Source organism: Suricata suricatta, chromosome 8 (assembly GCF_006229205.1).
Source record: "Suricata suricatta isolate VVHF042 chromosome 8, meerkat_22Aug2017_6uvM2_HiC, whole genome shotgun sequence".
In the NCBI taxonomy this organism is placed as follows: Eukaryota; Metazoa; Chordata; class Mammalia; order Carnivora; family Herpestidae; genus Suricata; species Suricata suricatta.
The window spans coordinates 29,792,718-29,817,464 of NC_043707.1; the positions used below are offsets into that span (position 1 = coordinate 29,792,718).

Below are 24,747 nucleotides of genomic sequence, written 5' to 3' on the forward strand. Positions count from 1 at the left end.
GCTGTGCAGAGTCTGGAGCCTGCTTCTGATTCTGTGTGTCCCTCTCTCTCTGCCCCTCCCCTGCTCATGATCTGCTTCTGTCTCCCAAAAATAAATAAATGTTTTAAAAAAATTAAAAAAGAGTCAACTGTATTTGGTCTTCATACCTTTGGAACATGGTTCCAAAAACTCTTATAAATTTCCTACACATGAGCCACAGGGGCATCTTTTATTACAATACTTAATTACATTCCCAGTTCCTGAAGCAGCCCCAGAGAGAACCCCCCTTAAACCACAGAAGTTTAAATTAACGAGAGACTTCTGGAAAGCGCTGAAGGAATAGGGCTGGTCACCGCGGCCACTCTCGGCCCCACCTCCTGGGCTCTAGGGGAGGAGAGGAGCTGCAGGCTGAACCAACTGCCAATGCCGGTGATCTAATCAATCGTGCCTTGGTAGTGATGCCTCCAAAACCCCAAAAAGATGGGGTTCAGATGCCTTCTGAGTTGGTGAACATGTGGAGGTGCTAGGAAGGGATGGAAGCTTGGGACCCCTTCTTCCACCTGGCTTCTCCTGAGTTCCGTGAGCCCCTCTGAGCAGGGTGTCATGGGAAACCTCTAATTCACAGCCGGTGGTCAGAACTGTGACACAAGGGACAACACCTGGGCCTGGGGTTGGCCTTTGAGGTGGCCGGGGGCGGAAAAGTAGTCTCATGGGACTGAGCCCTGACTACGCAGCACTGGACGGCATGGCCTGGTAGATGGCATCAGGACTGAGTTACATGGTAGGACACTCGGCTAGTGTCACAGACTTGCTTGGTATGAGAAAGATCCCCACTCATTTGGTGACCGGAAGTGTCAGGGGAGCAGAGAACTGAGAGCAGAGGAGACACGCAGCAGCACGGTTTTTCCTCATGGTGACCTGGGCTCATCAGAAGGAATGGTTCTGGTGTGGAACCATGGGATTTTCAAGTCCTAACTAATGACAGTTATCAGGTAACGGATTCCACAGCAGGACCACCCCCAGGGCCAGCAGCCCTACCAAGCACACACGTGTGTAACACAGGCATATTCGAGTGTACACACATCCATACATACCCAACCTGGGTATGTTCCTTCCTAGCAGCTGTCTCTGAGCCTTAGTTTTCTCACTTATAAAATGGTGAAAAGACCAATTCCTCTCTTCCAGAGCCTTCCGGAAGAATAACATTTGATGGCCTACTAGAAAGCACTTGTAAACCACAAAGATACAATGACCTAATATGCCGTCTCTGGGGCGCCTGAGTGGCTCAGTTGGTTTAAGCGTTTGACTTTAGCTCAGGTCATGATCTCACGGTTTATGAGCTGGAGCCCTGTATCCAGCTTGGAGCCTGGAGCCTGCTTCAGATTCTCTCTCTCTCTCTCTCTCTCTCTCTCTCTCTCTCTCTCTGCCGCTCCCCCACTCATGCTCCATTGCTTTAAAAAAAAAAAAAAAAAAAGGTCATCTCTTTCTTCTAGTCAAAGCCTTAAAGGTCAACGGGGTAAATACGGGGCCAGCAGAGGAAGAGGTGGCTTCAACACCTCTGCTGGCCTGCACTGCCAGGGCTGTGTGGCTCTGCTTAGAGTGACACAGAAACTCTCTGAGAGCAGAAATCATGAGATAAGAAAGAGGGGTCAGGATGCCTGGCTGGCTCAGTCAGAACATGTAACTCTTGATCTTGGGGCCCCTCACTGGGTATAGAGATCACTAAAAAAATAAAATAGGGGTGTCTGGGTGGCTCAGTCAGTTGAGTGTCCAACTCTTGATTTCAGCCGAGGGTTGTGGGATTGAGGCCCGAGTTGGACTCCTTTCAAGGAAACCAGCTCCCATTAGAGCACTAGAAAGCAAACGCCTTAAAAGGAGAAGCACGTGGCCTGGCTTGCAGCGGAGCCGGAACGTCTCACTCTGCTGCCAGAGCCGCGGAGTCCCGCAGCCCGTGAGCCACAGCAGGACTCAGCAGCACCATGTGCTCTTCGGGTGGCGACGCCTGGTCAGTCACCAGGAAAGGTAAGGACAATCTTGCCTCTTTGTTTCTTCTAACCTCAGAGCCTGTCTTTCACCATGTGAAATGAAGAACCTGCGTGTCTGTGTGGATTCAAGGTTTGTGAAGCAGTTTTCTGTATTTGCTCTCGGTCTTTACTCGATATATAAAAACCAGACTAGCTGATGGTACTTGAGCCAAAAGCTTACTGTTTCCTTCCCTCTAAAGTAGTTTCAAAATGTAAATGGTGCTTTTGAGAGTTTCTACATAGAGTTCTGTTTATTCCCAGTAGTGGAAAACCCACTACGGTGACCAGGTACAGGTGTGACCGGCCACCAAAACCTCCCCACTAGAATGGAGAATGTCACATCCAGAGGATGGCAGTAGCTGAAGAAGAGCCACCAACAGCTGGAGGCCAAGAGAGGCCGCAGGCCAAGCAAACACCAGGCAAAAACCACCACGGCAACGATTCCATTCTGTTCCAGTCATACAGATATTTTTCAAACTCAGTTTTGGCGATTCCAGTACATTTTTACATATTTTCTTCTGTATCAAATCTATCCCTTTAATTTTTTCCCTAGTGTTTTATGTTGGAAAATTTCAAATATAGAAATGAAGGAATTCTAAAGTCCATATAACCACCACCAAGATTTTGCGGGGAGGGAACATTTTGCCACTTGCTTTAGCACACGTGTGTCCACCTATCTATACCGCTATCCATCCATCAACCCATCTTGTTTCTTTTTAATGCATTTCAAAGTAAGCTGCAGACACCAGGACATTTCACTTCTAAAGATTTAAGTGTGCGTATCATTAGAATTTAATATTTGTTAACAGTTTTTCTATTTTTCACTTAAGGTAATACATACAACAAAACGATACCTGGAGTGTACAATGTGACCACACCAGAAAGTACCCTCATACCTCTTTCCTACCCACGCTCAGCAACAACTACTGTTCTGATTTTTCGTTTTTTTTTTTTATTATTTTTAATTTTTGAGAGACAGAGCGCGAACAGGGGAAGGGCAGAGAGAGGAGGTACAGAATCTGAAGCAGGCTCCAGGCTCTGAGCGGTCAGCACAGACGCGGGGCTCAAACCCACGAACCGTGAGATCATGACCTGAGCCGAGGCCGGACACTTAACCGACTGAGCAACCCAGGCACCCTGTTCTGATTTTTTAAAAAATGTTTATTTTATTTTGACAGAGCCAGAGTGAGAACAAATCCCAAGCAGGCTCTGCTGTTGGCACAGAGTCAGGTGCAGGGCTCGAGCCCACAAACTGTTGAGACCACGACCTGAGCGGAAATCAAGAGTCGGATGCTTAACCAACTAAGCCACCCAGGAGCCCCTGATTTTTTTCTTTCTTACATAGATTAGTTTTGCCTTGTGTAGAACTTCACATAAGTGGGATTACACCATGTGGTCTCTTTTATGCAAGGCTTCTTTCACTCAGCATATGTTTTAAGAATCAACCACGTTGTTGCATATATCCATAGTTTGTTCCTTTTTATTGCTAAGTAGTATTCTGTTTTGTGAATTCTGAGCTGTTAGTGTAGAACTGGATACGGGGCTCAATCCCATGAACCATGAGATCTTGACCTGAGCCGAAGTCGGACGTTTAACTGACTGAGCCACCCAGGTGCCCCTTGTGAATGATTATTTTAAATATAGAAAAAAGCCCTACAGTGAGTCTAATTTTTTTTTTGAAGCGAATTATTGGAAAACCACATGCTATCGGGTAAAGTGGTTTCTTCCTTTATAAAAAGCACAGAAGAGGCACCTGGGTGAGTCAGTGAAGTGTCTCTTTAGTTCAGCTCAGGTCTTGATCTCAAGGTGGTGAGCTCACCACACAAATACCTATCATTATAAAGTATATGAATCTCTCTAAAACACACAAATGTATTCCATGAAAAAACAGGCATCATAGACTGAAGTAAAGGTCTTTCCCAGTGTGTGCTGTAAGATTAAGAGCGAGGGGTAATCTCTAATACATGTTGAAAGGAGAAATCAAACGTGGGAATCACAAAGAATTCACCAAATAATATTTGGTTTTTATTAATAGCTAGGTGGGAAAAGAGAAGAGCGTTAAAATATCAGTATTTTTTTCTGATTTTGAATAATAGTCAAGAATAAAATATAAAGGAGCATCTAGCACCACTGCAATAAAAAAAAAAACTTAAAAATTTTGGGGGCCCTTGGGTGGCTCAGTAGGTTAAGTCTCCACCTTTGGCTCAGGTCATGATCTCATGGTTCATGGGTTGGAGCCCTGCACCAAGCTCTGCACTGACAATGTGGAGCCTGCTTGGGATTCTCTCTCTCTCTCTCCTTCTCTGTCCCTCCCTTTGGCTCTCTCTTTCTCTCTCAAAATGAACTTAAAAAAAACAAACAAACTTAAAATCTTTGGGGTGCCCGGCCAGCTCAGTCAGTAGAGCTCACAACTCTTGATCTCAGGGTCGTGAATTTAGACCCCATTTTGGGCATGGGCCTACTTAAAACAACACCCCCCTAAACTTAAAATCTATGAACAAATATAGTGAGATAAATATCAAATCTCCATAAAAATCAAAATTTCTAGAGGGAATAACTCAACACTATAATATCCATTCTCATTCAGTTTAAGTGACAGATTCAACTCAATTCTAGTAACAAACAAAAAATCCAACACGATTTTTGGTGTGGATAAAATAACTCCAAAATTCTCTCTGAAAAATAAAACAAGCAAAATGTCCAAAGAGCATTTTAAAAGAGCAATAAGAAAGACCTTTCTGGCCCTTCCAGTCAGGTAATAAAAAGCTTAACAGTTCTTATGATACAATTTCTAGCTTTATTTTTGAGAAACGAGAGAGAGAGAGACAGAGAGACAGAGAGACAGAGAGACAGAGAGACAGAGAGAGAGAGAGAGAGAGAGAGAGAGAGAGAGAGGGATAGATAGAATGAATAGAAGCAGGCTCCAGGCTCTCAGCTGTCAGCACAGAGCCTGACCTGAGGCTCAAACCCATGAACCGTGAGATCATGACCTGAACTGAAGTCAGATGATTAACCTACTGAGCCACCCAGGTGCCCCTCAATTTCTAAAGTCATTCCCAATTCTTATTTGACATCTGTCATGAAGAAATGCCAGTCTCTATGCTAGACAACTCAAAGTAGCCACACGCGCACACACTATTTAGACCAAACACACAGCTGAATGGAATTATAGGCATTCAGCCAAAAAAACCAACAGAACGAGAATAAGTCAAGTGATGCGGGAGATCCTGCTTTCTATTCTGTTTCACAACAAATGGCCCAGAAGGGAGAGGGGACTCTGCTGTCCCTTCTACCCACATGGAAGTCTCCCTCCTCTCCTACATCTCCCCTCTGGATGTGCTGAATCTGACCTAGGAGTAACCTCCATTTACTTTTGTCTCCTTCCCATGCTTACTTAAGAAGGGAGCCCTCACAAAAGTCAAGAACCAGGTGTATCCCCTCTTCTTTTAAATGCGTTTTCCTGGGGCGCCTGGGTGGCTCAGTTAAGCACCCAACTCTTAATTCCTGCTTAGGGGGCGCCTGGGTGGCTCAGTCAGTTAAGCCTCCGACTTCGGCTCAGGTCAGATCTCACGTTCGTGGGTTCGAGCCCCGCATCAGGCTCTGTGCTGACAGCTAGCTCAGAGCCTGAAGCCTGTTTCAGGTTCTGTGTCTCCTTTGCTCTCTGCCCCTCCCCCTTTCATGCTCTGTCTCTCTCTGTATCAAAAATAAATAAAACATTAAAAAAAAATTTAATTCCTGCTTAGGTCATGATCTTATGGTTCCTGAGAGTGAGCCCCACATCAGGCTCTGTGCTGATAGCAAGAAGCCTACTTGGGATTCTCTCTCTGCCCCTCCCCTGCAGACGCTCTCTTTCTCAAAAAAAAAAAAGCAGCGGCAGCAGCTTTTTCCTAAAAGTCCCAAGTGCACATTGCCCGAAACCATGGACCCCACTGGCCCTTTCAGTCACTGACCTTCTCAGCCATGGCATCCATGTAGTCCTGCCGCTGGTACTCTCTCCGGCGCAGATGCCTGTACACGTGGAACTCTCCGCTGCCAGCCCCAGCGCTGGAACCTGCAGCCAGGAGAGGCTAGCGTTCTTAATGAGATCCCGTTACTGACATGGTTGCCGTCAATCAAAAGGGACCAAAAAAAATAAACTGGAAGTAATGGAAAGGACCATGCCCCTTGAACTCCAGAATCTGGCAGTGACCTGCATAGTGCAGGCATCATTAAATAATTGTTGAATGATGGGGCGCCTGGGTGGCTCAGTCGGTTAAGCAGCCGGCTTCGGCTCAGGTCATGATCTCTCACGGTTCGTGGGTTCGAGCCCCGCATCAGGCTCTGTGTTGACAGCTAGCTCAGAACCTGGAGTCTGTCTTCAGATCCTGTGACTCCTTCTCTCTCTCTGACCCTCCCCTGCTTACGCTGTCTCTCTCTCTCTCTCTCTCTCAAAAATAAAAAACATTAAAAGACAGCTTAAGATCTTTCCCTCCCTGGCCAGATGATTTCACACTTGACACGCTAAATTTCTACTGGGCTGAAAAGATGTCCATGTCTTTATTTATTCCTCTTTATAATTAGTATGTTAATTTACAACCAAAATAATAAGCTATTTCCAGTTAGATTTTTTAAAAAATACGTTATTTAAACAATGCAGAAGGGGCTCCTGAGTGGCTCAGTCAGTTGAGCTCTTTGATTTCAGCTCAGTCATGATCTCACGGTTCGTAGGTGCGAGCATAGAGCCAGCTTGGGATTTTCTCTCTCTCCCTCTCTGCCCTTTCCCTGCTTGCGCTGTCTCTCAATATAAATAAATAAACTTAAAAAAAAAAGATGAAGAAGTAAATTCTCTAATGCCAAACTGTAAACAAAAATACCCCTTTGCTGTAAGCACAAAATTACTGAAACAGTCAATTTTTTTTCCTATTAAAGATCTAATTAACAAATGCTAGCTGAAGGGTTTTTATATCTACACCTCAAAAATTATATTCACACACACGCACACACAAGACATTACCCATTACATCTCGAACAAATTCTGGGGGAGGCCGGGGTGCCCATTCACTCATCTTTTCTGGAATCGGAACTGCTTTGTCCTGCAACATTGAAACACAAAAGCATTTTTAAGCACAAACCTGACAAATTCACATCTCTTAAAACCAAAGCATTTTAACTAGATTGGTGAAGAAATCCAAAGGCTGCTTTGCTCCTTGGACCTACAGCTGATTTTCTTCGCTGCCTTAGATTTACTTCATCCCATATACTTTGGGGTCTACCACGGCCCACCGCCTTGCCTGCGCTACACTTAACTTTCCGAAACAGAATTCAGAAACTAAGTCACCACTTATGGCTGGAAACCTCTAACCCTAACTCTACTACATGGGGAGTCAACCCTTTCTAGCCACAGGTGTAAGAGACCTTATCCAATTATTGTTATGATTGAGGGAAGCGAGACCCAGACAGAGGAGTGACTTGCTCCGGGTGGCCCGGCCAATGCCTAAGAATTGGTGCTGTTTAGAAGAAGATAAACCCTTGTGCTAACCCATGAATTCCATCTTTCCAGTCAACGCTTCTGTTCACAGAAAGTTAAACTAGAAATGTCTAAAAGCATGGGAAGGATCTCCACAGCACCTGCATCCAGGCTGGGCTCCAAAATAAGGACGGAAGAAGTTCAAGGTCTCCGAGGTAGCCTACTCCTTCCTAAGGGCTGGCCCTGGGATTCGAGTACTGAGTTCCTAAGTTTGGAGGTGGGGGAAGTGGGCTCTCGGGTCCCCAGAAGCGCTGGAACGGAAGGGGACTCGGAGGAGTCGAACCAGTGCCTCGTCTCACCGGGTTCTTCATGAGCCGCTCCAGCTTGAGCTTCTGCTCTTCTGCCGCATTCTTGGGGATGACGAGCGCTTGTGGCTCTTTCTTGGGCCTCGGCGGTCGCACCGAGGAAGCAGCTGAGCTCGCCATGACAGCTTTCCAAGTTGCCCTGGCGAGCGTCGGCGGCGTCGGCGGCGCGTACGTATGACGACAGAGCCGCGCGCTAGCAGCGCAAGCGCAGTCTTCTCGCAGGGCGGGGCTGGGGCGGAGTCGCAAGCCGGAAGCATCCTGCTGAATATTCATGAGCTCGTGGCCGGGTGGGTTGTCTTGAAAGCTGTTTGCTTTCATTTCCTGTGTTTGTACAAAGCTGGACAGCTGAGCGCTTAAGTTCCTCTGGGAGAGGTAGCCTTGCACGCCCGAGGGTGCGACCCCAGTCAACCTCTCCAGTCTGCGTGCGTGTCTTGGCGCCGCCGGGAGCCCTGCTAATGGTTCTCAGCGCCCCCTCCTGCTCCTGAGCCTTTGTCCTAGCCGTTGTCCTCGTCGTTCCTTGGGGCTGGTCCACTCTCCCTACCATTTGTGACAATCTTATGAGAAAGAGAAAAGGGCCCTTCCCGTCTGGGACCTGGCTTGGCACTTACAGCTAGGCCTTGATGTTCTGTTGGACGTAAACAGTTTCCCAGAACACCAACATCACACAAGGCATAAACATGATTGCTCTATAATCATGTTTGAACCTAGATGAAAACAGGAATATTGTTGGAGCCTCATTCTGGCTCTTATGAGAGCTGCTTCTTTAAAGGATTAGGCTTGGTTCACTTTATTTTATTTATTTTTCTCTTTTTTTTTCTGGTTCACTTTAAATATTCATTAAGACAGCCAGTCATGGAATTGTGTTGCTTCCTGACAGCATCTAATCTAGGGTTGAATCCACTTACTTGAACCCTCCCGCAAATCACTTCACCCAAGCCCAAATCCTAGAATAAGTCCTCCTTCACACCCCCTTGTTGAAGTCAGTGTAGTCTTCCTCAGCAAAAGAGGCAACAGAACCAATTTTTTTCAACTGAGGTGTATTTCTGGTGGTCTTCACATTTGCTAGTTTTTTTGTGTATCATTGGTCACCAGCTAAAAGAATGGGCATTCTGTTCACTGCTGTATTTCGACATCTGGGGCAAGGACTGGGTCACATGCTGATGACCAGGGGATGGATCCTGGGGGCCAGGCACCTCACATAGTACTGTTGCTGCTTGTCTGCACAGCCTACTCAGCCCGGGCAGCTCTCCCACTGAGTGTCCCTGTTCTGCCAGGTGATCCCTGTGACAGGGTGTTTTGTTAATGTCCTAAGGCCATTCCTGGACCCCCTGACAGTGGGGTGGTTTTCCAGTGACCAAGGGTGATGAATTAGGAGAAGTCCCTGACTGGCCTATGTCTGTCCCTGGAGCATAGGGAGAGCCTGATCTGGATGTTGTCATGGACACATTTTCCCCAAATGTACCACATACACAAAAAGACTTTACCTGGAGTGTCTTTCCCTCCCTGGAGAACTGCCATACACCCTTCTTAACTTTGTTTAAATGCTACCTCCTCCACGAAGCCTCTCTGATTGTCCTCCTGTTCCCTCCTCTAGGCAGTCAGTTGCTCCCTTCTTGGTGCTCTCCCTGCTCCGGGTCCTGATGGCTGCCATATGGTAGTTAGCACAGTGCGTCCTCGCCATCTGCCTACCCACAAGTCTGGGAGGAGGGTTGAGCCAAATGCCAGCATCTAATCCTGGCCTTGAGTAGAGTGGTGCTTCCACAATGCTTGCAAAACAGGAATTAGGCAAGGAAAGGGGAGGGGGTCAACAATTGCCTGAAAAAATAATGAAAGAAAGAACGGATGTGTCAATGTGATAACCAAGGGATGGATGAATGAATGAAAAAGGAATTTCAGTGAGTCTGAAAAAGAATGAACTCTCAATAAATAAGGAATGAATGAAGGCGTAAGATAGTAGATCAGCAGAGAGTTAAGAGCCAGGAGAGCAGCCGACTCTCTGTCACCCCCACCTCCGGGTCTGGCATAGAGCTGGTGCTTGGCAGATAGCTGCTGGATGGAAGTTAAGTCAGTGAAGGAAGTGAATGAGTTCACAAGGGAGGGGGGCATGTGGGTGTGATGGAGCTGGTAATTACAACCTCAGTGTCTAAGCCTAGTCTAAGTGTGTCGACATGCTCATCATCCTGAATTACAGATGAGGAACTGAAGTCCAAGCCAAACGTGTTGAGTGACTGGCTCAGGGTCACACACAGACTCAAGCCCAGCACTCTGGCCCTAGGTCTGGGAGGGCCTGATTGATCATGTGAGTCGTGGATGGCTAGACCAGGGCCCCCAGCAGGCCTTGGTGGGGTCCCTCCATGTGGCACCTTTCTAGGGCTGAGGCCAGATTTGAAGTTCTGCTCCGTGGGGGGAAAGGGTGTCTTCCTGCTCCCTCCGCCAGCTGCCCCATGAGAGTGGACTCTGACCCAGAGTGCCTCCTTGGCTGCCACATGAGGGCAGCAGAGCTCTACCCAGCTGCACCTGCTGGCCTGGGCCCCTGAAGCCCAGGACAGGGTGGGGGGCAGGGATGCTTTGGAGTCTGGCAGATCTGGTGCCAAAGCTTGGCGCCACCTATTCTGGAGTGTGGGCTGGGGAAGCAACTTAACCTCTTGAAGGCTGTTTCCTTATGCGCAAGTCAGGGGACAAACAAGCCCACCCTTGACACTTTCCTGTGAATAAAACGATGTGACAGATGTTCAGTGCCCTGACACTCGATGGTAGGGTGACCACATATCCCAACTTGGTCCCAGGACTGAGGGGTTTCTCAGGGTGCAGGACTTTCAGTGTTAAAGCCAGGAGAATCTCGGGCACACTGGCACAGCTAGGCACCCTAGCTGGGTGGGCACTCCTACTTTTAATTGAGTTGTAGTTGGTACTTAAAGAACCGAAACAGCAAAAATATTTACAAGTATTCCATAATTTGAGTTTCTCACTGAATTAGTGAGTCAGTGGTCTTTCTGCAATGGCCCTGACATCCAGGACAAGAGGACATTTCCACCAAGGGGAACAAAAACTAAGCTGGAATACACCGCTTGGGAAAAGAGTTTGTCAGTTTCCTACCGAGAGAAACATACATGCACCATACAACACAGAAAGCTCATTCTTGGGATGCCTGGGTGGCTCAGTCGCTTAAGCATCCCAACTTAGGCTTAGGTCCTGATCTCACAGTTCATGGGTTCGAGCCCCATTTTTGGCTCTCTGCTGTGAGCATGGAGCCTGCTTCAGATCCTCTGTCCCCCTCTCTTTCTGCTTCTCCTCGGCTTGCACTCTTTCTTTTTCTCAAAAATAAACATTTAAAAATAAAAATAAACATCTAATTTTTTTTTTTCTTAAAGTGTGGCGGGGGGCACCTGGGTGGCTCAGTCAGTCGAGTGTCTGACTTTGGCTAAGGTCATGATCTCTTGGTTCATGGGTTCAAACCCTACATTGGGCTCTGTGTTGTCAGTACAGAGCCTGCTTCAGATTCTCCGTCTCCCTTTCGCCCCTCCCCTGATTGTTCATGCTCTCTCTCTCTCAAAATTAAATAAAAACACTAAAAAAAACCTCACTCCTAGGCATTACCCTAGAGAAATGAACATATGTGTCCAGTGAAAGACCTGTATGCAAATACCTACAGTAGCTTGATTCAAAATTGCCCCAAACTGGAAACAACCCAAATGACCATCAAATTGTGATGTATCCATACAGTAATGTACTGCTGAGGAATAAAAAGGAAGAACTATTGATATTTGCAACCACATGGATGAATTTCAAAAGCATTATGCTTAGTGAATGAAACCAGATTCAAAAGGCTACAATCTGAATGATTCCATTACTTGACATTCTAGAAAAGCCACAATGATGAAGACAGAACATGGACCAGCAGATGCCAGGGGCCAAGGGCAGGAGGAGGGAATTGACTGTAAAGGGGCCAAGGGAACTTTGGGGTGTGATGCACATGGTGTATGTCTGGATTGGGATTGTGGTTATGGGAACACACACATTTGTCAAGCTCATTGAAGTATATGCCTAAAAAGCATGAACATGGGGGCACCTGGGTGGCTCAGTTGGTTGAGCATCCAGCTCTTGATTTCTGCTCAGGTCATGATCCCAGGGTTGTGGGATCGAACCCCATTTTGGGCTCTGTGCTGAGTGTGGAGGATGCTTGAGATTCTCTCTCTCCCTCTGCTCCTCTCCCCATTCATGCTTGCTCTCTCTCTCCAAAATTATACTAAATTAAATTAAAACATTTTAAAGGAGTGAATTTAAGGGGCACCTGGGTGGCTCAGGCAGTTAAGTGTCATTATCTCACTGTGGGTTCAAGCTCTGCATCAGACTCTGCTGACAGCTCATAACCTAGAGCCTGCTTCAGATTCTGTGTCTCCCTCTCTCTCTTCTGCCCCTTCCCTGCTTGTGCTTTCTCTCTCAAGAATAAATAAGGAAACTTGAAAGAAATTTTTTAAACATTTGTTTATTTTTGAGAGAGAGAGAGAGAGCATAAGCAGGGGAAAGGCAGAGAGAGAGGGAGACACAGAATCTGAAGCAGGCTCCAGGCTCTGAGCTAGCTGTCAGCGCAGAGCCCAATGCAGGGTTCGAACCCACGAACCATGAGATCATGACCTGAGCTGAAGTCAGATGCTTAAGCAAATGAGCCACCCTGGCGCCCCAGGAAACATTTTTTTCACAGGTGAATTTATGGGGTGCCTGGGTGGCTTAGTCAGTTTAAGCATCAGACTTGTGATTTCGGCTCAGGTCATGACCTCGCAGTTCATGAGTTCGAGCCCTGCATGGGGCTCTGTGCTGTCAGCATGGAGCCTACTTGGGATTCTCTCTTTCTCTGTGTCTCTGCCCCCTCCCCCACTCGTGCTCACTCTAATTAAATAAACCAACATAAAAAGAAGAAAAAAACCAAATAAATAAAAATTTAAAAAGGTGAATTTAATTGTATAACAATTATGCTCCAGTACACTTGACATAATGAACAGAGGTCACCTTCCAGGTTACAGAGGTGCCAACCCCCTATTGTCTGGGTGGCTTTGGGGAGCACCAACAGCTTGGAGCCCATTGTGCCCATCCAAAGCAGCTCAAACTCTGTCAATCTGCTCTGCCCTGGCCTGTCCAGAGAGGAGCTAAGGGGCCGGGTGGCAGCAATAGGCTTTCCAAAGCCCAAGGCCAATGTGGATGAAGCCCCCATGCTTCTGCCCCTCCCCACCCCCCAACACCCAGAGGCCAGGGCTCTCTTTGACCCAGGCCACATGGAGCAATGCTAGGAGGGACTTAGAGCTGCAGGGGCACAATCCCCATCCTCCAGAGCTCCTAGTGTGACTTACTGAAGTTACTTTCTATTTCTGAATTGGACCCCCAAGGTTAGGGGACTTCAGTCTGCTGGTTGAAGGACCCAATAGGAGAGATGCATTACCCTATCTGGGTCGGTCCATCATCTCTCACCTTCCGACACTGTCGGCGCCACCTGTGTCCCCTGGGTGGTCGTCCATGAATAAATATGAACCTCCCACAAATCTGCTGAGTTCCACATGCAGGTCACACTCAAAATACCCCCAGTCCGGTGGGAAGCAGAGTCGCTAACCTTGGTGGGTACCTTCCCATCTGCCAGGCTCTTTGTGATGGGGTCCTATGTAAAGTTTCACAAAAACCTTCTGAGATAGACATATTTTAAACTTTTATATTGTGAAATAGAACATACACCCAGAAACATGTACGAAAACATAACACAGCCCCACGAACGATCACAAAGCAGACACTGGCGTGACACCATTCCCGTCAAGGACTAGAACACGGCCCACAGGCCACTCCCAATCAGCCAAATCACGGAGCTCTTTTCCCTAGAGGTAACCGCTCTCCTGGCTTGAAGGGTAATTGCTTCCTTGCCTTTCTTTATATCTTTATATTTTCACCGGCTAACCATATACCTCTAAAACTCATGTGATTGGTCCGGTTTTTGGAACTCCGCATATTCGGAATCCATCAAAATGCATTTTAAATATCTTCTGACCACTCTGGGTTCACCTGTTTACTGGCTTACTAGTATCGGTTGTCAAAAAGGAGCTCTACATTGTTCTTTTTATGTTTCTTTTTTGATTTTGAGAGAGAAATAGAGAGGGCCTGAGAATGGGGGAGCATCCTAGGCAGGCTCTGCAGGGTGCTGCGGGGGTTGATTTCAGGAACCATGAGATCGTGACCTCAGCCAAAATCAAGAGTCAGAAGTTCCACCAACTGAGCCACCTAGGTGCCCAGCTCTTTATTCTGATGCAGTCAAATTTATCACCATTTCCTTTGGTTAGGGCTTTTTGTGTCCTATTGTATTTTTTTTCTTTTCTTAAATTTAAATTTTACTTAACATACAGTGCAATATTGGTGTCCGGAGTAGAATTCAGTGATCCATCACTTACTTACAACACCCAGTGCTCATCACAAGTGCTTTTCTTAGTATCCATCCTCCATTTAGCCCCCCCCCCCGCCTTTAACCCATAGTTTGTTCTCTGTCATTAAGAGTCTCTTATGGGGACACCTGGGTGGCTCAGTTGGTTGAGCATCTGACCTGACTTCGGCTCAGGTCATGATCTCACGGTTCGTGGGTTTGAGCCCCACATTGGGCTCTGTACTGACAGCTCAGGGCCTGGAGCCTGCTTCAGATTCTGTGTCTCCTTCTCTCTCTGCCCCTCCCCCACTCACACTCTGTCTCTCTTTCTCAAAGATACATGAACATTAAAAAAATGTTTAAGTGTCTCTTATGGTTTGTTTCCCTCTCTTCTCTTTTATTGCCCCTACCCATTCCGTATGTTTATCTGTTTTGTTTCTTAAATTCCACATATGAGTGAAATCACATGGTATTTTTCTTTCTCTGATTGGTTTATTTCACTTAGCACAATACAGTATAGCCCCACCCACATCATTGCAAATTGCAAGATTTCATTCTTTATCATGGTCAAGTAATATTCCATTGTATATACACACCACATCTTCTTCCATTTCCCCGTCAATGGACCTTTGGGCTCTCTCCATAGTTTGGCTATTGTTGATAATGCTGCTTTAAAGATCAGGGTGCATGTACCCCTTCAAGTCTGTATTTTTGTATCCTTTGGGTAAATATCTAATAATGCAATTGCTGGATTGTAGGGTAATTCTATTTTTAGTTTCTTTTTTTTTAAGTTTATTTATTTATTTTGAGAGAGAGAGAAAGCGTGAGTAGGGAAAGGGCGCAGAGGGGCAGAGAGAGAGAGAGAGAAAGAGAGAGAGAGAGGATCCCAAGCAGGCTCTGCACCATCAGTGCACAGTCTAATGTGGGACTCAAACTCATGGAACCGTGAGATCATGACTTAAGCCGAAGACGAGAGTTGGATGTTCAACCGACTGAGCCACCCTGGTTCCCCATTAGTTTTTGTTTCTTAAGGAACCTCATTCCGATTTCCAGAGTGGCTGCATTTGCATTCCCACCAACAGTACAAGAGGGCTCCCCTCTCTCCACATCCTCACCAACACCTGTTGTTTCTTGTGTTGTTGATGTCAGCCCTGCTGACAGCCCTGCTGAGGTGGTATCTCATCATGGTTTTGATTTCTATTTCCTTGATGATGAGTGATGTAGAGTATCTTTTCCTGTGTCTGTTAGCCATCAGGATATCTTCTGTGTCCTTTATGAAAGATTTTTTTAAATGTTTATTTTGAAAGAGAGAAAGAGGAATAGAGAGTGGGGGGGCAGAGAGAGAGGCGAGAGAAAACTCTGAGAAGGCTCTGAACTGTCAGTGTAGGCCCTCACATGGGGCGGGATCCCGTGAACCATGAGACCACGACCTGGGCCAAAATCAAGAGTTGGATACTTAACTGACTGAGCCACGCAGGCGCCCCTTTCTGTGTCCTGCTTAAAATCTTTTGTTACCCCAAGGTTACAAAGAAACTACCCCTACATAATCTAGTAGCCCTCTATTAGCTTGCGTTTGCCATTTGGATCTGTGATTCACCTAAAACTGTTTCCAGGGCTTGAGGTAAAGTCAGGAACTAATTTCCCTTTCTAGTTACTTCATTATCTAGTTTCCCCAGAACCACTTACTGAAAAAAACTGCCTTTCCTCACTTTTCTTGTTCTTCCCTTCAGATCTTCCTGACCCGACTTTTATCCGGAGCCTTGCCCCTGGGGCATGGCACATCTCTTCCTTCATGCCCTGGGGCCCTCTGGTACTCACACGGATCCAGAGCTGGCTGTGCGAGGGAGTTAACGTTGTATGTGGAGTGCTTGACGGATGGGAACAGGAATTGATGGATAAATGCTTCTCTCTTCCATTCCTCGGGTGGAAAATTCTGAAATGTGCTCTCTGTGGCTTCGAAGAGGGTCCGAGTTGGCTTCAGCCCCAGAACGCCCACAGCAGGGAGCAGCTCAATCAGCTGCTCTTGGATTGGCTCTTCCTCTTCCTTGTTTCCCATCTTCCTTGTCCCCTACTTTCTGTCACCCTGGGATCGCTTCCCAAAATAAATGACTCATCCTTCTGGATGCAACCCAGGCTAAGACAGTTGGTAGTAGAAGTGACTCGAGAAAGCGGCCCCTCAGGATGGGATTATGGGATTGGGCTGTGCACTGGACTGGCTGGGGGAGGGGTCAGTGGGGTGGTGACGACCCCTGGCATGCAATAGCAACATGATTTCTCATGCTCTTCCCTGTGATAGATGGAGCTGAGATACAGGTGGAAGGTACGTTTGCTTATGTGCATTGATGGCACGTGAAAGGCTTAGAAGCAATGGAAAGTGTAGGAATTATGCTGTTGGCTGTTTCCTGTTAACTGCTTCAGAAAGGCTGAAATGAGAAAATGCAGGCTTGGGTTGGCCAGCCATGAACTCAAGGCAGGCTATGAAAGTCAGAAGGCTTCCAAAGTGACGCTGAACCCCAGGTAGACAAGATGGCTCGTCCAGCACGGGTCATTCAGCCTCTGTCTGAAGCCACTCCGGTGTTTGTGCAATTGGCTCAGAAGCAGGTATCTCTCAGGGGCAGGGCAGAACTGCACAGAGAATAGAAGTTCAGGTGCAATCAGGGCATGGTGAGATGGGGGTAGGTTTGGCATCGCCTCCCTTTCCTGGGGCTCTTGGTAGCAGCTGAATTTGCATGAGCTTTATTTGGAAGCCTTCCACTCTTTGCTGATTCATATGCAGCTCAGGTCAACTCACACTCTCTGTATTTGCACCTAGGACTCTTGAAACTGCTGCAGAGTGGGAGGGGGCCCTGTGAGGCACCTGACAAGTCCCCCTGCTGAATTTCCTGGTGGGGACACCTCTGCCTCCCTGGCTGGCCCAGATAATCTTGCACCAGAGTGTGACTCGTTCCTCTTTAGCTCCCTGGCAGTCCTGGTGTGATCAGTAGGGCGGGCACCCCGTTCCTAACTGCTCCCCTCCAGCTTCCCAAGGAAGAGAGGCGGCCATTCTCCCAGGCTGTGTCTGTCATCCCCTCTTTCACCTCCAATCGTTGACGTTCCCCTCTCACCCCCGTCATCCCATCTCACAGCTCCAAGCTTTGGAAGCACAGCAACTTTGGCTTTAATCCAGAATCTGCCATTTACAAATTATCTGACCCTCAGTGAGTCACCACCTTTCGGAGTCTCAACTCCTTATCTCTAAAATGGGAATAATGACGCCATCTCATGGGATGGCTATAAGGGCCAATTAAGATCAAATGTGTGAATAGGGCACAGCTGGCATTCAGCTCATGGAGGCTGGACTGTAATTGTCACCCTCACCAAGGTCAAGTCTGCCACCTGGGCTTTGCATCCTTTTCCCCCGGGGCCCTCCAGACCTGGTTCCACCGGGGAGTTCTTTTTCTGTCGTTATGTCTATTCCTCCGCATATAAACACACTCCATTTCGGCAGACTCAACCCTCCCGTGCAGGGGCTCTCCTCTTCACCACCAAGCTTGTGCTTTTTGAAAAGTTTAATTATGGTTATAAAACATAATCTTAAGAAGAGCAAATACAAAGTGATTCCCACGTACCCATCACCTAGCTTCAACACCTGTCAACGCTTTCTTTTCTTCCCCTGCCCCCACTCCACTGGAGTCTTATTGCAAAGCAAATCCTAGATATCATAGTCTTATCTGCAAATATTTCTGCATGTGTCCCTAACAAATAAGAACCTTAAAAAATCCATAATATCACTATCACACCTAACAACATTAACAAGAATTCTCTTATATCTAATACCCAATGTTTTCATACCCCCAATTGTCTCAAAAATGCTGGTGTGTTTTTTTTTTTTTTACAGTTGGATGATTACTTTTAGTTCTATACCCTATGTCAGATCCCCTCCCTTCTTTCTTTTTTACGACAGTTATTTGTTGAACAAACAGAGGATATATTCCTGTAGATTTTCTCAGTTCTAGATTTGGCTACATGCATTCTTTTTTTAAAGTTTATTTTTATTTATTTTGAGAGAGAGATAGAGAGCAAACAGGGGAGGGGCAGAGAGAGAGGAAGACAGAATCCCAAGCAGGCTCTGTGCTGTCAGTACAGAGCCTGACTCAGGGCTCAAACTCACAAACAGTGAGATCATGACCTGAGCCGAAGTCAATATTAGGATGCTTAACTGACCGAGCCACCCAGGTGCTCCCCCCCTTTTTAAGTGTTCTTTGACATGTTTGTCTATCCCCATATTGTAATGGCTTTTTAAATAAACTCATAATTAGATCTAGAGACTTGATTGAACTCAGGTTCAATTGTTTTGCTTATTTGTTTGATTCGTAAGAAGTTCTGTGTTCTTCCCATCATCTCACCTCAGAATCCCTGCTGTGACAGGTTGTTTTGCTGTTAGTCATGATATGATTGATTGCGGGTTAGAAGTTGGCAGACTAATCCATCCATTATAAAGCTCCAAAAACCTGACCTAATGGTTTTTGCGACTGGTAAGGGCTGTTCCTGCATCCATTATTTCCCTGAGTGCTGTAAGATGTTGAATTTCTAAGTTTATTATTCCTTAAGCATTTATTAGCTGGTATGTTTCTCTAAAGAGCTTTCCTCATTGCCCATCTGGTTATCTTGTAGAGAGACTGCCATTGGTACTATAACCCACATCTCTTTGGTGGCCTTTGAGTTTACCACGTGTACCGAGAGCCACACACGTCAACTGTCCATGTCTCTCTGCTCCTCTGGATGTAGCGTGACAGTTGCCAAGAATCTCGCCTGTAGTGCATTGGTGAGTTCTCATGTAGGTTGTAGGCTTAGAGCCAGAAGGATAGGGGGCAATGGCAATTATATAAATTGGGGAGATGGCTAACTTTTCTTCTCTGCCTTAGAAAACTTGAAGGAAGAAAACAACAAGCTTAGGACAGTCAATGGAACCCAGCATGGAGACAGTGCCTACATGCAACCCTTAAAGGGACTTCTCATCTCTAGTAGCTGGAGGCAAGTCATTGCTGAAACTCAGAGCCAGCAGAAGGTGGATAAAGAGCGCCAGAGTACTAAGAGTTACTGGCTGAAAATTTTCTAAAATTGATGAAAGATATGAATCCACATATTCAAGAAGCTCAGTAAACCCTAATGGGATCAATACAGAGCAAACCATACCTTGACATACCAAAGTGAAACTTGTGTACACTGAAGATACAAAGAGAAAATTCTTCAACAGCCAAAAGAGGAAGATACTTGAAATTCAGGAAAACAGTAAGAATAATGGTTTACTAGGGCACCTGGGTGCCTCAGTTGAGCATCCCACTTCAGCTCAGGTCATGATCTTGCAGTTCATGAGTTCGAGTCCCGTGTTGGGCTCTGTGCTGGCAGCTCGGAGACTGGAGCCTGCTTCAGATCCTGTGTTCCCCCCTCTCTCTACCCCTTGATTGCTCATTCTCTCTCTCTCTCAAACATAAATAAACATTAAAATTTTTTTTTTAAATACTAAGACACTATGTTAAGTGAAACAAGGCAGACACAAACATCAAGTGTTGCATGACTCTGCTTGTAGGAGGTCCCAAGATTTGTCAAATTCAGAAAGACAGAGAGTGGAATCACCTTTCAGGGTCTGGGAGAGGGGAACAGGGAGCTAGTGTTTGGTGGGGACAGAGTTTCAGTTTACAAAGATGAGCAAGTTCGGGATACTGCCCACGCCTTCCTCCATAGGGTAACGCTGACAGTATTAATGCACCAGAAGGAAAGTGAGTTGCCTATTTGCTTTACTTGTGTCCTCTGGACCTGCCTCAGTCAGATCCCAAATGTACCATCTTCACTATTCGATGACTGCACTGAGTCCACCCAGCCTTTTGACCCGCTGGGTCTACACTATCTCGCTCATGACAACTGTTCCAGTCCCATAGACCATGATTCCCATGGACAGCGCTCTGTTTCTTTCAGTAACTAGTAGTCTGAACAGTACTCCACAGGGGAAGCACTCTTCCCCACACTTCAAACGCTAGAGACAAGAACTTAGTTCCAGTCCAGACACAATGCTGAATCAAAATTATTGTGCAAAACAGGGGCACTTGGGTGGCTCACTCAGTTGCTTAAGCGCCTCACTCTTGGTTCCTGCTTAGGTCATGATCTCACAGTTTGTGAGTTTGAGTCCCATGTTGGGCTCCCTGATGATGGTGTGGAGCCTGCTTGGGATTCTCTCTCTCTCCCCCTGTCTCTGCTTCTCCCCTGCTCTCTCTCTCTCAAAATAATTAGTAAATAAACTTAAGAAAATTACTGTGTAAAGCAGAAAACAAAACTCCTCTGTTCCATGAGAGCAAACCACACTTTCTGAAACATTTAGCATCATTTTCGTATTTCAAAGAGGACCTCTAGTAGACCTGAGAGCAGAGCAGTGAATAGAATGATAACAACAACCAAAGCAACAACAAAACAAAAAAACCACCTTAGCCGGTGGGTAATCGTTCCCCTTCCATGGCTGGAAACTTGGACAGGTGCTCTGTGTCCCTTTTGCTTGCTCCTCGAGGGTCCTCTAGTTACTGTAAAGTCACAGAACTCAGTCCCCATTCAGAGCAAGTTAGGGCTCAACCTCGAACTCACTGAGGGGTGTCAGGCAGGCTGGCAGAGTTGGCTAGTAAAGAAATGACAAGACCTTTTTAGATGTGGACAGTTTGTCATTTACATAGAGAGCAAAAGCAAGGTGGGCAAAAGTATCAATAACCCATGTCCTTGCTCAACAGGGTGACACCAAAAACAAAAGATGGCGGTGTAACATGAGGGGTTGCGTTGTTGCCACCTAATTTTTTCCCCACACACATATCTCTGGCTGCATTTAGGATTTTCTCTTTATTACTGATCTATCCAGTTTGATTGTAATATGTTTTTTTAAAGATGTTTTTATTTAATTTTTTGAGAGAGAGAGAGCATGTGCATGAGCAGGGGTGGGACAGAGAGAGGGGGACAGAGGATCCTAAGTGGGCTCTGTGCCCACAGGCTGACATCAGCAAGCCCGATGCAGGCCTTGAACTCACGAACTGTGAGATCACAATCTGAGCCAAAGTCAGACGCTTAACTGACTGAGCCAGCCAGGCACCCCTGATTGTGATATGTCTTGATAGAATTTTCTTCATGTTTCTTGCACTTAGAATTTACTGAGGTTTAGTGCATATGAATTTGGGAAAACTTTCAGCCATTATTTCTTCAATAATTTGGTCTCCGTCTCTCTCTCTCCTCTCCTCTCCTTTGGGGACTACAATTTCATGGATGTTTAGCTGCTTGAAGTTCTTCCATGTCGGGCTCTGTGGTGACAGGTCAGACCTGGAGCCTGTCTTTGGATTCTGTGTCTCCCTCTCTCTCTGACCCTTCCCTGCTTGCGCACGCTCTCTCTCTCTCTCTCTGCCTCTCAAAAATTAATAAAAAACATAAAAAACCCCAAGCTATTCCCAAATATTTTCATCAGCCCAAACAGAAACTCTGAGCCTTCAGCAATAATCCCATGCCCTCCTCCACCCTACCCCTAGTAAACTCTGATCTACTTCTCGTCTCTATGTAACTTGCTGATTCTAAATATTTCAAATGAGTGTGATCATATAGTATTTGTCTTCTTGTGCCTGGTCTGTAAATTTTTATTCAATTTCCCCCTGGATAGTTTCCGTTACTCTCTCTCCAAGTTCGCTAACCTGCTCTTCCACAAGGCCCAGTCTGCTGTTAATATCCCAGTCTTGGGCATTTTTCTTCTTAGTCCTAGTTTTCATCTGTAGAAGCCTGATGTGGGCCCTCTGCTTGCTCGGTTCCACGTTTCTACTTACCAAGTTCACTACTTTGTACATCTTCTTGGCCATGAGGAATCTTATTATAAGAACCGTTCCGATGTCCTTGTCTCCTAATCTACCATTGTGTCATTTCTGGGTCACTTTTGGTTGATTGCCTTCCTTGTTACAGGTTATACTTTCTTTTCTCTTCACACGCCTGCTGATTTTTAACTGGATGCCAGAGCTGTGAACCTTGTTGGATACTGGGTAATTAAAAAACATTTTTTTTAATGTTTATTTACTTTTGAGAGAAAGAGAGACAGAGTGGAGGAGGGGCAGAGAGAGGGAGACACAGAATCAGAAGCAGCTCCAGGCTCTGAGCTGTCAGCACAGAGCCCAATGTAGGGCTGGAATCCACGAACTGTGAGATCATGACCTGAGCTGAAGTCGGACGCTTAACCAATTGATCTACCCAGGCACCCCATGGGTAATTTTACATTCTTCTAAATATCCTTGAGTTTTGTTCTGGGACACTGTTTAGTTCTGTTACCTGGAGACAATTTATTCCTTTTCTTTTTAATGTTTATTTATTTTTGAGAGAGACAGAGACAGAACACAAGCAGGAGAGGGGCAGAGAGAGAGGGAGACACAGAATCCAAAGCAGGCTCGAACCCACGAACCATGAGATCACTTCTTGAGCCAAAGTTGGACGCTTAATTGACCAAGCCACCCAGGTACCCCCACTTTGTTCCTTTTAACTTGAAGTGGAGGCAGAGCTGTTCTGTCCAGGGTTAATTCTCTCCACTACTGAGGCCCACCCCCTTCCTTATACCCCAATGTTCTGTGGATTTGGAGGTGTCCCACTCTGGCTGTTGGAATCATGTCCTATTGTTGGCCTGTTGTGGTACGGGGCCCTGTTCCCATGGGTCCTTCCAGGTGGCTCTCTTCCTAGCCTCTGGTAGTTTCTTCACATCATGTACTGCCCATGCATTCAGTATTCTCAACTGAATACTCGGGGAGGGGCCTCGGCAGGTCTCCATAATTCTGTCACCATGCACCTTGCGCTTCCTGCTACTTGCCTGAGGACTGCAGCCATTTTGCTTTCTAGATTTCTGCCTCTGTGTCCTCAGCTTTCAGAGACTGCTGGGCTCTTCCTGACTTCCTGCACCGCAGCCTGGAAACCTCTTCCAGGCAGTCATCCGGGGCCCTTGTGGAGCTCAGCTCATTTGCTTCCCGTCTTCCAGACATCGCTGTTTCCTCCCAACGTCCAATGTTCTGAGTGGCATTGTTTGAGGATGGAGAGTGTATTTGGTCCATGCTACCCCATCTTGTTGAGGCCGAAGTCTAGAACCTTAGCTTTGTCCTTTCATTAATTGCCATTTCATTTTGTTTTTAATTTAAAAAATTTAATATTTATTTATTTCAAAAAATGTTTTTTAATGTTTTACTTATTTTTGAGAGAGAGAGAAAGAGACACAGAGCATGAGCGAGGAAAAGGCAGAGAGAGAGGGAGACACAGAATCCAATCCAAAGCACGCTCCAGGCTCTGAGCTGTCAGCACAGAACCTGACATGGGGCTCGAACTTGTGAACCGTGAGATCATAACCTGAGGGTTAAGTTGGACGCTTAACCGACTGAGCCACCCAGGCACCCCTATTCATTTATTTATTTTTTAAAAGTTTTATTTATTTTTGAGAGCGAGAGAGACAGTTTGAGCAGGAGAAGGTCAGGGAGAGAGGGAGACACAGAATCCAAAGACAGGCTCCAGGCTCTGAGCTAGCTGTCAGCACAGAGCCCAACGCGGGTCTTGAACCCACGAACCATGAGCTCATGACCTGAGCTGAAGCTGGACGCTTAACTGACTGAGCCACCCAGGTGCTCCTATTTGTTTATTTTTAATGTTTATTTATTTGAGAGAGGGAGCTTGAACCAGGCAGGGGCAGAGAGAGGGAGAGACAGAGAATCCCAAGCAGGCTTTGTGGTGTCAGCATGGAGCCTGCTGTGGGGCTTGAACTCACGAACTATGAGATCATGACCTGTACCAAACCGAAGAGTCAGTCACTTAACCAACTGAGCCACCCAGGCGCCCCTAGTTTATTTATTTTTGAGAGAGAGGGAGAGAGAGAGCATGAGCGCGAGAGTGAGTGCAAGTTGGGAAGGGGCAGAGAAAGAAAGGAAGAGAGAGCGTCTGAAGAAGGCTCTGCACTATCAGCACAGAACCCTAAGCGGGACTGGAACCTATGAACCTTGAGATCGTGACCCGAACTGCAGTTGGTTGCTTAACCGAAGGAGCCACCCTGGCGTCCTATCATTTCATTTTAAGCTTTAGAAGAACTAATGCAATCTAATAGGTGGGTTGAACACACGTGGTGTACGTCTGTGTGTTGCTTATGGATTTTATTTTTAGCCTAAATATTCTGGAATAAGATTTACGGCATAGAGCCTATAGGGTTGTTATTTGGGGGGGGAAAAAAGGAGTTCTAGCCTTCCTCTAAGGGGATACCGGGAAATTGGAAGGTATACAGCACCTAATTAGGTACCCAAAAAGTAACAAAAGCAAGAGTAATGATTAAAAACAAGGTATACATTTTTTAAGTATGTTTAAATCATCCTTTATCTGTTCATTTCCATTTTGCTGTGTATTTTTTTTTATCATAGGCACTTTAGTGTTTATATGTAATGTTTTCATGGCCCTAGGTAATGCAGATACACATTTACAAAAGTTAAAGTCAGAAAATTCAATTGCACTAATGTTAAGTAAAATTAATAAGAAGTA

The 24,747-nt window shown here is 46.2% G+C and overlaps 1 protein-coding gene across 1 annotated transcript in view; it reads right to left on the bottom strand.

The window, feature by feature from the left end:
• Positions 1-16,192, bottom strand: part of PRKRIP1 (PRKR interacting protein 1) — a 36,048-nt gene extending 19,856 nt beyond the window's left edge. The window contains exons 1-4 of the mRNA XM_029945728.1: positions 16,027-16,192; positions 7,809-8,351; positions 6,997-7,075; positions 5,954-6,054 (exon numbers count right to left, since the gene is read on the bottom strand). Of these exons, the coding sequence (XP_029801588.1) occupies positions 5,954-6,054; positions 6,997-7,075; positions 7,809-8,132 (504 nt within the window). The 5' untranslated portion in view covers positions 8,133-8,351; positions 16,027-16,192. The remainder of the gene's footprint in view (positions 1-5,953; positions 6,055-6,996; positions 7,076-7,808; positions 8,352-16,026) is intronic.
• Between the last annotated feature and the right edge of the window lie 8,555 nt (positions 16,193-24,747).